General features: G+C 49.9%; 1 protein-coding gene across 2 annotated transcripts; it reads right to left on the bottom strand.

Annotated features, from left to right (window-relative positions):
• Window positions 1-470: 470 nt before the first annotated feature.
• Window positions 471-4,007, bottom strand: LOC123388481 (small integral membrane protein 10-like protein 2A). Of its 2 annotated transcripts, none has more exons than XM_045068146.1 (2): window positions 3,561-4,007; window positions 471-2,338 (listed from the first exon to the last, which is right to left on the bottom strand). In XM_045068146.1, the coding sequence occupies exons 1-2, from the start codon at window positions 3,780-3,782 to the stop codon at window positions 2,165-2,167; spliced, it is 396 nt and encodes a 131-aa protein (XP_044924081.1). In that variant the 5' UTR covers window positions 3,783-4,007; the 3' UTR covers window positions 471-2,164. The 2 variants fall into 2 exon arrangements, with proteins under 2 accessions (XP_044924081.1, XP_044924082.1); XM_045068147.1 differs by having other exon boundaries at window positions 3,146-4,007.
• Between the last annotated feature and the right edge of the window lie 8,871 nt (window positions 4,008-12,878).

The raw sequence follows: 12,878 nt of genomic DNA on the forward strand, positions 1-12,878 counted from the left end.
CTCTGAAGGCACAGTTCGGGTCTCAGCCGGGGGGAAGGGCAGCAGGCTTCTGGTCCCCAAGGTTTTATCTTTTCCAAAACTGGGCGCCCACCTCGCCAGCAGGGAGGCCAGGGGCACCTCCCCACCTGCTATGGCAGACGGACCCCGGGTGACCCAAAATGATGTGCAAGGAGCTTCCTTCACCCCATCACCCCAAGCCCACACTCAAGCTTCCACTGTAGTAAGCACTTTCTGAGGCCGGGCTCTGAAACAGAGAGAACACCTAGGTCTCCGGTTATTCAAATAAAGGTTGAGAACGAGACAAATCGCCACTGTCTGGCCAGGCCCGTGCAGCAGCCTTCTCCTCTAGGGCCCCTGGCCTGCAGGTGGTCCCCCAGCATCACTGGGCAGGCCCCCACCCTGCAGCCCTCCCTGGCTCTCCCTCCCCTGCTCCCAACCCCCCAGGGGACCCCACACCAGGAGAGGAGGCCTCCAATTTGACTGGATTTTATTGAACTCAGGGAGGGGTGTTTCTTTTTAACTTAGAGGGACAAGATTTGACAACAGCAGGAACGCGAGCATTTCTCTGAGCAGCCCGTGCTGACCAGGACAGTGAATCACACACAGGAAAGGGACAGTCATCTTCTTCAGCCTGTGTCTCGGATTTTGCAGAAGCTCTGCTGTCTGGAACACAGACTGCAAATAAATAAAGTGCATGGAGAGCCTGTCAGGCAGCCAGGGCCCAGTGCGGGCGGGGGTGGGGGGTGCAGCTCGATAAGTACTCAAGACCAAACCCTACTTAAGGCCAATCCTGTCCGAAAAGCAGGGGCAGGACCACAGGCTGAAGAAGTGCAGCCCCTGACCAGTCCCTCAGGGGCCCTGCTGAGACTTCCTGGGCCCCCGGGGCAGGCTGGCATGGGCTGGGGTGCCCCACAGGGCAGGGCTCTCAGGGCAGGGCCCTGAGGCTTCCCCCTCTCTCTGTGAGGAAGAGGATTCCCAGGCCCCAGGCAGCCCCAGCCGGGGAGCGAGTCACCCTGAGGGTGAGACGGGGCCTTGCAAGGGGCACATCTGTGGATCGGCCCTAGGTAGGCCCCACGGGGCTCTCGCACGCTGTCCCATCTGTGGATGGAGTCGGCAGGCCGGCAGGCTCCCAGACGTGGTGCTGGGTGGAGAGGATTGGGGTACAGCAGGTGCCACCGGGACCCGGGACCGCAGAACCCTTGGCACGAGGTGAGAGCCATCACACCCTGTCTGTGGGAAGCTGCAGGGCACACATGGTGGCCTCATTGGGCCTCGGTCCCCGGGGTGAGGCAGGCAGAGCTCTTCGCTCAGGACCCGTCCTCTAGAGGGCGACTAAGGAGGGCAGAAGGGTGACACAGGGCCACTCTGTCCCTGGGGCTGGACAGACTGCTTCGGTTTTCAGTCCCAGGAATTTGGAGCCTGGGGACCGAGAGCAACTGGGGACAGAGTGGCTGGGGGACCGGGGTCTTTCCTGGCCCCCTTGAGGCCATAGCTGGCCATCCCGGTGGGCCAAGGAGCCGCACATCTGGGGCCTCAGGGCCAATCAAGCCCATCCAGAGGACGTTCTCTGGCCCGATCCCAGACTGGGGGGTGACGAGCCCGGGGACCCATCTCAGGTTTATCCCTTCACCCTCCTGGTTCCAGCCTGTGCCCAGGGGCCCTGCCACCACCCCACCCCCACTCTGCCACCCAAACCGAGAGGCCCGTGCCACCCAGCTGCCGAGGAGCTCTTGGTCCAGCCTGGGGTGGGGTGGCAGGGGAGGCCAGGCTCTGTGGGTGGAGCCCTCCGCTCTGCAAGGCATTCTAGGACTCTCCCCTGTGTCCATCTCAGCTCTGACGGTCTTCCCTGGGGCCTCCCACACCACCCCAAGAAGAGCCAGTTCCCCACATTCCCTACCCTGGACCTCGTTCTCTCCCCCTACGTCCCCCAGGGGGGCCTTGAACTCCCCTCCCCCACAGAGCCAGATTTTCTCAAAGACGGGGCGCAGATTCAGCCCCACTCCATTGTATCTGTAGGACAAGGACACATCTCTCCCAGTCCCAGAGCCAGCTCTTCCAATCATCAGGTGGGGAGCGCAGAACGCCCTCAAAGTGTCGTCGCTAGGAGATGCAGCGCTGAGGTGACAGGGTCACGTCCTTCCCCATGCCAGAACGGGACCACCGGCTACCCCAGCAGCCGGTGCCTCTGCCTGGAAGGTCCTTTCTCTCCTCCCGGGCTAGGCCCTTTGCCCAGCAGCTCCCCAGGCAGCACTGGGCCCAGGGGCCGCCTCTGGGCAGGGATTGCAGTCTCTCGACAAGGCCACGGAAGGGGTGGGTCACCACCTACAAACACTGGTTCCTGAAAGACAGAGAGATGGAGACTCCACAGTGGTCCCACAGAGTGTGGGGCGCCTTTCCCCAAGGGCTGCCTCCTCGCAAGCCGCTGCTCCACCCGCTCTCCGCTCCCCAGCCTGCGAGCTGCCCTGGGCTCAAGGAGACCCCCATTTCCCTGGCTCCTCTGGGCGCACAGGGACTGCTGGATGCGGCCTTCAGTGGCACCAGGAGGGCAGACCTAGGGGCAGACCTAGGGGCCGGTGGGAGGGTGGCGGCAGGGATAGGGTCGAGCGGCCTTCCCACTCCTCTGGGTCTCCAAATGGCCAAGTGCCCAGCGCCAGAGGACGCCCCCAGGACGGGAGGGGAGCCCCAGGCACAGAAGGAGCAGGCCCCCAACACAGGGCTAGAGGCAGCTGCCCAGACCCCAGGGGCCTGAGGGTTTAGAAGAGGCACCCACCAGGGCTTTGGCCAAGAACACAACCCCCCTCCCTGTCTGGCTCCCCAAGGGGCTGAAAGGTGGCAACATCTTTTCCTTCTGGAGCCTTCCCCGGCGCCTCCCCCAGCCCATTCCCCTCCATTCCCTGGGGTTCAGGTGGCAGCACCAGGGCCTCTGGGGAGAGCAGGGCGGGATGGGCTGACGCTCCGAGATGCCCTCGCCGCCCCCACCCCACCCCTCCGGGAATGAGGACCAGAGAGTATGGGGCGCCTGTGGCCTCTTGCCTGGGCAGCTCAGGGGCTGGCTTCCTGGGGTCCCGTCCACAGTGCCCCCTGCCACCGAGACGTCATGGCAAGCGCCGCCGCCAGCCCGCGGGTCCAGCCTCTGGCCTCCTACCTTGTGGATCGGGGCCAGTCAAGTCCCTGCTGCAGAATTTTTCCTTGCGGCTTCCCGGGCTCTGGCCAACGTGAGGCAACAGGTCGGCCGCCCTCGAATCGTTTTTTGGTTTGTTTGGTTTTTTCCCCTCGAGCCCGACAGTAAGGGCCCGTTTGCAGAGTTTCTGTGCAATAGGTCACCGGCCACGCCGCGGGCGGGCGGCCGGTCGTGGCCGGGGCCCGGCCGGGTGGCTGGGCGGCCGGGTGGCCGGCGCCCCCCCGCGGAGGTCTAGGGCCCGCGGGCCCGGGCCGCCCCGCCTCCTGCCCCCGCCGCGTCCCGCCGGCCGTCCTCCATGCCGGCGCCCCTGCCCGGCGCGGCCCGGTGCGCGGGACCCTCCGGAGGGGGCTGCGGCGGCGCCCGCTCACTCGATCCGCACCTGCAGGCGGACGTTGAGCATCACCGAGGCCACCACGTAGAAGTAGGGGAAGTTCATGCGCAGCCGCCAGGCCAGGTCGAAGAAGGTGATCAGCGTGCGCGTCAGCCCCTTGCAGAAGGCGCCGTACGAGCCGCGGGCCGCCGCCGAGCGCGACAGCCGCACCGCCAGGCCCGACAGGGCCGCCGCCGCCGCCGCCGCCGACAGAGCCGCCGACGCCGCCATGGGTCCGGGCCGGCGCAGGCCCCGCCGACCCAGGGGAGAGCGTGCGGCCGGACAGGTGGACGCAAGGCCTGAGGCGCCCCGCCGGCCGCCGGTGCCCTCCCGCCCCGCCCCCGTCACTCCTTCCCTGGCTGGGTCCGGGATGCAGCCTCCGCGGCCGCCTCCACGCCTCCGCCGCCGCCCCTCCGGAGCAGCCTAGGGCGAGCCCCGCCCCTCGCCGGCTGCCGGGGCGGCCGCCGCCAGCGTAACCCCGCCCCTCGTGTGGCCACGCCCCCTCCCGGGCTCCGCGGAGCGGCCGCCGCCGGCCCGGGACCGCCCACAGGACCTCCCCGCCAGCGAGCCCCGCCTCCTCCTGGGCGCCCAAGGGCAGAGCTCGAGGGCAGGAAGGGGTTGGAAGGTGGTATCCCCGGGGATCGCTTTTGGGGCGTGTCCTTGAGCGGACGGAGTGTTTGGACCACCATGCTCTTAAGGTGCAGATGGCTTACTGGGAAGGCCCCGCATGTTTACTGTATCCCCCTTCCCCGCTGTCTCCGCACAAAACCCGGCCAGGCAACCCATTGTACCTTTCTTTAATCCGCGTTTCTCTGCTAATTCAGCGGCACTGAAGTTTCACCAAAGCATGGGCGCGTTTTTTTCTTTTTCGTGTATTTGCTAGTCATGTGTATTTCTTTTTTGGTGAATTGACTCGTTACCCTCATTGTCTTTACCTTTCACCCCACAGTGATTTCTAAATACTCCTCTTAAGTGTATGTTTGCCCTGGACACGGCACAAGGTCTTTTCCTGTTTTCATTTGCCCTTGTTCGGGGCTGTTTTCCTTGCTGGTGGGTTTAAAAGCCCTTTCATGGTTTCATCTTATCTTTATTCTAAACCAAATCCAACCACAATCGACCACTTTTCAAGACTATTGAAATGATCAAGCTTCATTATAGTCATGACTTTTTAAAAGCTGTCTGCAAAAAGTAGATTCATCATGACCTCATCCCTGTTTTCAACAAGGAGGGCTGGCCTGAGTATTCAGGCTCTCTCAAAATGCCTATCATCATCACACTTGAACATGTGTGGCATCTCTGTAACAGGAACACAACGAGTTATATACACTGGCTGAACAGTGGTCATGCCTACATGGTCATGGAGAAAAAAGACAATTTCTTTTTTTTAAGGATCATTTATTTATTTTATTTTATTTTATTTTATTTTAAGATTTTGTTTATTTATTTGACAGACAGAGATCACAAGTAGGCAGAGAGAGAGGAGGAGAAGCAGGCTCCCTGCTGAGTAGAGAGCCCAATGCAGGGCTCCATCCCAGGACTCCATCGCAGGACTCTGGGATCATGACCTGAGCCGTAGGCAGAGGCTTAACCCACTGAGCCACCCAGGCGCCCCCATTTATTTATTTTAGAGAGCACTGAGCAGGGGAGAAGCAGAGGGAGAGGGAGAAGCAGACTCCCCGCTCAGCAGAGAGACCCATGCGGGCCTGGGTCCCTGAACCCTGACATCATGATCTGAGCCAATATCAAGAGTCCCATGCTTAACGGACTGAACCACCCAGGCACCCCAAAAGAGAATGTCATAAACATTATGTTTTTGTGTGGCATCATGACTTTATCCACAACATAACCATGCGTGGGTGTGAATGCATATAAAATGCCAGGGCAGATGTATCAAATTACTCAACATTGTTTACCTCTGATTAAGTCAATAGAAAGGAAGATGCACTTTTTACTCTCTGTATATATGTATGTATATCCATTTGTATATCTATATTTGTGTAGTGCCACGAAAAAAAATTAATCATTTGAAAAAGAAGGGGCCACAGTAAAACAGGTTTAAGCCAAATAGAAACCCTTTGTTCCAGACTGAATCCAGCCTCATTCATATGCATCGCTTGTGCCTTCTAATCATTTCTGAAACCCTTCCTTGGCCTCATCTCATTTATTTTTAACATTTTATTTTGAAATAATTATGGACTCACAGGAAGTTGCAAAAATAGTACAAAAGAACCTTGCGCCCAGCTTCCTCAATGGTTACATTTTCTATAGATGCAGTATAATATCAAAACCAGGAAACTGGCATTGATACATTACTGTTAGGTAGACTATAGGCCTCATTCAGCCTTCACCATTTTCAGAAACCTCATCAATGTGTGTGTGTGTGTGTGTGTGTGTGTGTGTATCTCCATCCATTTCATCCCATGTCGGGATTTCTGTAATCACCACTACAATCAGTACTCACTAAGCCATGTGTACATATTTTGCTAGAGTGGTATCTATTTCACTTTGGAGTGACTGTAGTACTATGTGTTTAATTTCAGTTTCCACATGTTCATTGTTAGTATATAGAACTGCAATTGAATTTTTAGTTTTATTTTGAGATAATCATAGATTTACATGCGGTTGTGAGAAAAAGTACAGAGAGATCCCACATACTTTTTCCTACTTTCACATAGTCATAACATCTCTCAAAAGTGGTACAGTATCAAAATCAGGATTTAATACATCTATCTGTTTTGTTTCTGTCTGTCTTGTTTCCCCTGGTTTACTTGTTTGAATGTGTGTGTGTTTGTGTGTGTGTGTGTGTGTGTAGAATTGCTCTATGCAATTCTACCATGGGTATAGATATAGCATATAGTTCATTTCTTATTTTTTTAACAAAAAGCTATAGCTTAAGGATTTATTTATTTATTTGAGAGGGAGAGAGAGAGTGTGCACATGCACAGAGGGAGGGCAGGCGGAGAGAATCTCAGGCAGACTCTCGGCTGAATGCAGAGCTCGTCTGGGGGCTCCATCTCATGACCCTTGAGAACATGATCTGAGCCAAAACCAAGAGTCTGGTGCCCAACTGACTGAACCATGCAGGCGCCCCTATAGTTCATTTCTTTTTATTGCCAAGTAGTGTTCTTTGGTATAGTTGCTTCATAGTTTGTGTGTCATTCACTCATGAAGGCCATCAGGGTTGTTTCCAGTTTTTGCCACTATGGATAAAATTACCATGAGTATTTGTTTATAGGTTTTCATGGAAACAAAAATTTTTATCTGGATAAATCCTCCAAAATTCAATTGTTGGGTTGTATAGTAAGGACATGTTTGGTTTTCCAACTCTGCCGAACTATTTTTCCAGAGTGGCTGTAACATTTTATTTTGCCATCATCAATTTATGAATATATCCAGTTTCTCTGCAACTTCGTCAGCACTGGGTATTATCACTGTTTGTTTGTTGTTTTTGTTTTCATTTTTGCCATTCTGACGGAGTGGTCTTTCATTGTGGTTTTTATTTGTATTTCCCTGATGGCTAATGATGGCAAAAATCTCTTTATGTGTTTATTTTCTATCTGTATTTCCTCTTTAGTGAGATGTCTTTTGTCATTTTCTAATGGAGCCATTTGTTTTTTATTATTAAGTTTTGTGAGTTCATTATATATTCTACATATGAGTCCTTTGTCAAACACGTAGTTTGCAAATATTTTCCTTCCAGTCTGTAGGTTGTCTTTTCATTCTTGATTCACAGAGCTAGATTTTTAAATTTTGATGAGGTCCAATTGATTCATGTGTGTTTATGTGTTTAGAAAACCTAACCTATGCTATAAATAGTGTTAAACTTAAAGACCACTTACAGGGAGAATTGACATTATTTCTGTTTGAAGTCTTCCAATCCATGAACACAGTGTGTCTCTTTATTTATTTATGTAGATCTTTGATTCCTTTCACCAAAATTTGTAGTTTTCTGCATTTGATCCTATACAAGTTTAATAAATATATTCCTGGGGCACCTGGGTGGCTCAGTGGGTTAAGCCGCTGCCTTCGGCTCAGGTCATGATCTCAGGGTCATGGGATCGAGTCCCACATCGGGCTCTCTGCTCAGCAGGGAGCCTGCTTCCCTTCCTCTCTCTCTGCCTGCCTCTCCGTCTACTTGTGATTTCTCTCTGTCAAATAAATAAATAAAATCTTTAAAATAAATAAATAAATAAATAAATAAATATATTCCTAAGCATTCCTTCTCTTTGAAGCAATTATAAATGATACTTTTTAAATTTCAGTTTCCACATGCTCATGGTTACTATGTAGAAATTTTGTTGAATTCATTAGAAGTGTGTTGTTTATTTTCCACATGTTTGGATATTTTCTGGTTAATTTTCTGCTATTAATTTCTAGTTTGAGCCCATTGTGATCAGGAATCGAACTCTGGATGTTTTCAATTCTCTTAAATGTTTTTAGGTTTATTTTCTGATTTTAAGAAGAGCACTACTCTGCCATGTCTCCAGAGGAAGTCAGTGTGGATGATAAAAGAACTAGATCCATTTCTTGTGATGAATGACTGAAAGAAATGTTCATAATTTAGAGAACATAGACATAAAGGAGATGTGACAGCTCTTTCAAATACTTGATGGTCCGAAAGTCTGGGTCACTCAGTCGGTTAATTGTCTGCCATAAGCATCTGCCTTTGGCTCAGGTCATGATCTCAGGGTCCTGGGATAGAGCCCCACATCCAGCTTCTCCCTCTCCCTCTGCTTCTCCCCCTGCTTGTGCTCTCTCTCTCAAACAAAATAAATAAAATATTTTTTAAAAGTCAGAGATGTCATGGACAACCTGCTTCTCCCTCTCGTCCCCACTTGTGCTCTCTGTTGCTATCTCTCTCTCTCTCTCTCTCAAATAAATAAATAAAATATTTAAAAATACATACATACATACATACATACATACATACATGTACCTGAAGGTCAGGGCACCTGGCTAGTTTGGTCGGTGGAGCACATGACTTTGATTGGGGGAGGGTGGGAGGTTATGGGGGTGTTGTAAGTTGGAGCCCCATGCTGGGTGTAGATTACTTAAAAATGAAATCTTTTTTAAAAACACTTGAAGGTCTACTATGCTCAAAAGGGATTAAACTATGGCTTTACTATGGGGTGCCTGGGTGGCTCAGTCATTAAGTGCCTGCCTTCAGCTCAGGTCATGATCCTGGGGTCCTGGGATCAAGCCCCACATCAGGCTCCTTGCTTGGCAGGAAGCCTACTTCTCCCTCTCCCACCCACCCTGCCTGTGTTCTCTTTCTCACTGTGTCTCTCTCTGTCAAATAAATAAATAAAATCTTTAAAAAAAAAAAACACTGTCTTACTATTCCATGTTTTAGAATTTAGACCAATCAGCTGAAACTGTTCTTGGCCAACATAAGAAATGGACAGCCCTAAGAAGTAATGAGGCTCCCATCATCTTGAGTGTCCTAGAACCATCTGTAAATTAATCATTGGTCAGGGATATTGTTAAATTAAGCTTTCTGATGGGGCCATTAAACTTCAGTGGCCTGAACAATCCTTTACAATTCCAGGCTCTTTTGCTTCCAAGTTCACTCATGTTTATGTTCATTACAAAGTTAAGCAATTCTATTTTGTAATTTATTTGGAAGCATATTTTTTGTATAAGAAGCATAAAATTATGCTTAAAGGTGAATAAATCTTTAATGTAAAATTTGTAGTGGCACTCTTGTAGACAGCATAGAGTTGGATGATGTTTGTAAAAAAAAAAAAAGCTACTCTGTTAATTTCTTTTTTTAAAGATTTTATTAATTTGAGAGAAAGAGAGCACAAGAAGGGGGAAAGAGCAATGGGAGAGGGAGAAGCAGACTCTGGGGGAGCAGGGAGTCCGACATGGGGCCCCTGGGATCATGACCTGAGCCGAAGCCCCTTTTGATTGTCATTCTTACACCACTTACATTTAAAGTAATTATTGATATGTTAGAGCTTAAGTCTGTCATTTTACTGTTTTCCATTTGTTCATTTTGTTTCTCATTCCTCTTTCATTTTTCTTATCTTCTTATAAGATACTTGAACATGTTTTAGGAATCCCATTTTTATTCAGTTATAGTGCTTTTTAGTATATCTCTCTGTATAGATGTGTATCATTTTGTTTTCTTTATTTTATAGTTTTAGTATTTATTTCATAGTTTTTCAATGTAATATACCTGTGTACCTATCACAGTTTACTGGTATCAGCCCTTAAAGCTGTGGAGTGACATAGAGAGAATTTACTTCAATTGAGGTCCCTTCATCCTCCTCCCCTTTAAATAGAAATAGGTTGGCTATTTTCCTCTATGTATACTGAGTCCACATCAGATGATGTTGTAGCTTTTGCTTTAACCATAAAACAGGATCTTGGGTGCGTGGGTGGCTCAGTTGGTTGGGCGACTACCTTCAGGTCAGGTAATAACCCTGGATTCTCAGGATTGCGTCCCTCATCAGGCTCCCCGCTCAGCAGGGAGTCTGCTTCTCCCTCTGGCCTTCTCCCCTCTCGTGCCCTCGCACTCTCTCTCAATAAAACAATAGCAGCAGCAACAACAACAAAACAGGCTCCTAAAAACTCATGAGGTGATGGTGATTCTATTCTATTTGCTGCTACCTTTTCTCACTCCATCCATCTGCCTTACTGCCGGGAGTGCCATCCTCCCTGATTCCCTGTAGCCATTCTTTAAGGGTAGGTCTTCTGGCAACCGATTCTCTTGGGTTTCCTTCATCTGAGAATGTCCTTGATTTGCCTCATTCTTGAACGATATATGTGCTGAATATGGAATTGGTGGTTGATGGTAAGTGGAAAAGCAGAAGTCTAGATCTGTCTGTTGTCAGGAGGGGGTCATGGAAGGGGGACTGAAGGGCGGCGCCCCACCCACCCTGCTGAAACTGAGAGGAGGAAGGTGGGTATTGTCCAAAAGGTGTCCCGTTGGGGTGCCTGGGTGGCTTAGTCAGGTGGCTGGGTGCCTGGGTGGCTGAGCTGCCTTCAGCTCAGCTCGCGATCCCAAGGTCCTGAATTTGAGCCCAGAGTGTCACGCTCTCTGCTCAGTGGACAGTCTGAGTCCCCCTACCCCCTCATTTTTGTGTTCTTTCTCTCTCTCTCTCAAATAATTAAATAAAATCTTAAACACACACACACACACACAAGGTGTCCGATTCTGCTAGGTCACCCTTTTCCCAGCCTTGAGCCAGGGAACAAGCTTTTCTTGAAGCTTTTCTTCGCTGGCAGTTCAGGGCTGCTGGCTTCTCCAGCAGCACATTAGGCATATATGGCGGGCGAGGGGCAACCCAAGAAACTCATTGTCGTGTCCTTCCTCAAATCTCAAGTTCCCCGGGCAGCCTTACTTCCAGGTTTCAGAGTTTTTCTATGTTTGAGGAGCCATCAACATACAATGAAATGCAACTCTATTATTTTGAGAAGTTCTGTTTAAGTGATACATCTGTGTAGTCCTCACTACAATCAAGATAGGGAACATTCCATCACAACAGAAAGTGCCCTGGTGCCCCTCCCAGTCCCTCCTTCCCCCCACACCCACACCTAGGCCATCCCTGGTCTGTTTTCTGTCATCACAGATTTGGCTTCACCACCTTGAATGTGGGCAAGACTCACTGACTTAACATTGAACAGCAATGCTCGCTAGTGTCTTTTTTTTTTTTTTAGTGTGAGTCTTTTTAATTTTAGCCATCCTAAGGGGTGCGTCTGATATCTCACTGTGGTTTTCTTTTGCATTTCCCTTATGACTAATGATGCCAAGTATCTTTTCATAGGCTTGTTTGCTATTCAGTATCTATTTTCTCTTAAAGTGGCCATCCAAATCTTTTACCCCCTTTTAAACGTTAGGCTGTCTATTACTGAGTTGTAAGAGGCCTTTACCTACTTTAGATACCAAGCCTTTCTGGGATAGATGTTTTGCAAATATTTTGTCCCAGGCTGTAGCTTGCCTTTTAATTTTTGCTGTGTATTTCTGTCATGAGCACAATATGACAAGCACACGTGGCTTGTGTCTTTCCACAGTGTCCACTTTATTGCGTCCTCGAGCAAAGCTAACATAATTAAAAAACAGGTTCAGCATCCCACACTCCATGACATTTCACCACGTATTTGACTTGGCGTCTTACACGGCACAAAAAGCAAAGCACAAGACAAGTCACAAGACAAGTAAGATAGAATGGTGGGGGGGGGGGAGGGTAGGAAGCTAAGGAAACAAAAGGGAAGTCAGTCTGTGTGTGTGCAGTTGAGATAAGGCTCCAGTTCAGGTCAGCTCTCGGGGTTCACTGTTTCTGGTGTTCCAGCAGCCAAGGATCTCAGGTCTGTTCTGAGATCGACTGGGCAGAGCCTTCTGCTGAGTGTGTCACCTGCTGATGCTGGTCTCGCGATATCTGATCTTAGCTGTTCCATCATTGCTTGACACAGGCCCCTGCTTGACAGGAGTGACTCCATGTTGCTCTGGACAGTTTCAAAGACCAGAAGTTTTTAATATTGATAAAGCTTCATGGATCAGTGCTTTCTTTGGGGTGCATGGTGTTTGGTCCTGTGTAAGAAATCTGTGCTGGTCCCAAAGTTACCACAATCTTCTTGTATGCTTGATTTTCGAAGTTTTTTAGTCTCGGGGTTTCACTTTGCTCTACTACCCATTTTATTATTCGATTAAATATTTATTTATGTATTTGAGGGAGACAGATTGAGAGAGAGAGCATGTGCCCACACGGGCGTGTAAGTGAAGGGAAGGACAGAGGGAAAGAATCTGAGTGCGGAGCCGGACAAAGGGCTTGATCCCACCACCTAAGAGATCACAACCTGAGCCGAAACCAAGAGCTGGATGCTTAACTGACTGAGCCACTGAGGCACCCCGATCTGTTACTCCTTTTATTTTTTTTTTCTTAAAGGTTTTATTTATTTATTTGACAGAGATCTCAAGTAGGCAGAGAGGCAGGCAGAGAGGGGGGGGGAAAGCAGGCTCCCTGCTGAGCAGAGAGGCGGAATACAGGACTCGATCCCAGGAACCCGAGCCGAAGGTAGTGGCTTAACCCACTGAGCCACCCAGGCGCCCCTCTGTTACTCATTTTAGAACAATTTTTGGTCTTCCTCCATCCAGCATGAGTGGTGGCTGGGCACTTTTGACCCACCATGCAAAGGTCTGTCAAGAGAGTGGGAGGGTGGGGCTTCCCAAAGCTTCTGCACGCAGGCAGAGAAATTTCCCGCTCTGAAAAATAATAATATGTGTGTACAGCCTGAGATAAAAGATAAGGTTCATTTCATTTATCAGACACCATTATTCATGTATAACTGACATCCCATATATGCGGAATGTTTAACATGTAT

This window comes from Mustela putorius, unplaced genomic scaffold (genome assembly GCF_011764305.1).
Source record: "Mustela putorius furo isolate JIRA1106 unplaced genomic scaffold, ASM1176430v1.1 tig00003899_pilon_pilon_pilon, whole genome shotgun sequence".
In the NCBI taxonomy this organism is placed as follows: domain Eukaryota; kingdom Metazoa; phylum Chordata; class Mammalia; order Carnivora; family Mustelidae; genus Mustela; species Mustela putorius.

Excerpts from the sequence above, each read along its gene's own strand:
- LOC123388481 (XM_045068146.1), bottom strand. The coding sequence starts at position 3,782 with ATGGCGGCGTCGGCGGCTCTGTCGGCGGCGGCGGCGGCGGCGGCCCTG. Across the intron at positions 2,339-3,560 it reads TGCTCAACGTCCGCCTGCAG|GAACCAGTGTTTGTAGGTGG; the intron begins GTGCGGATCGAG and ends TCTGTCTTTCAG.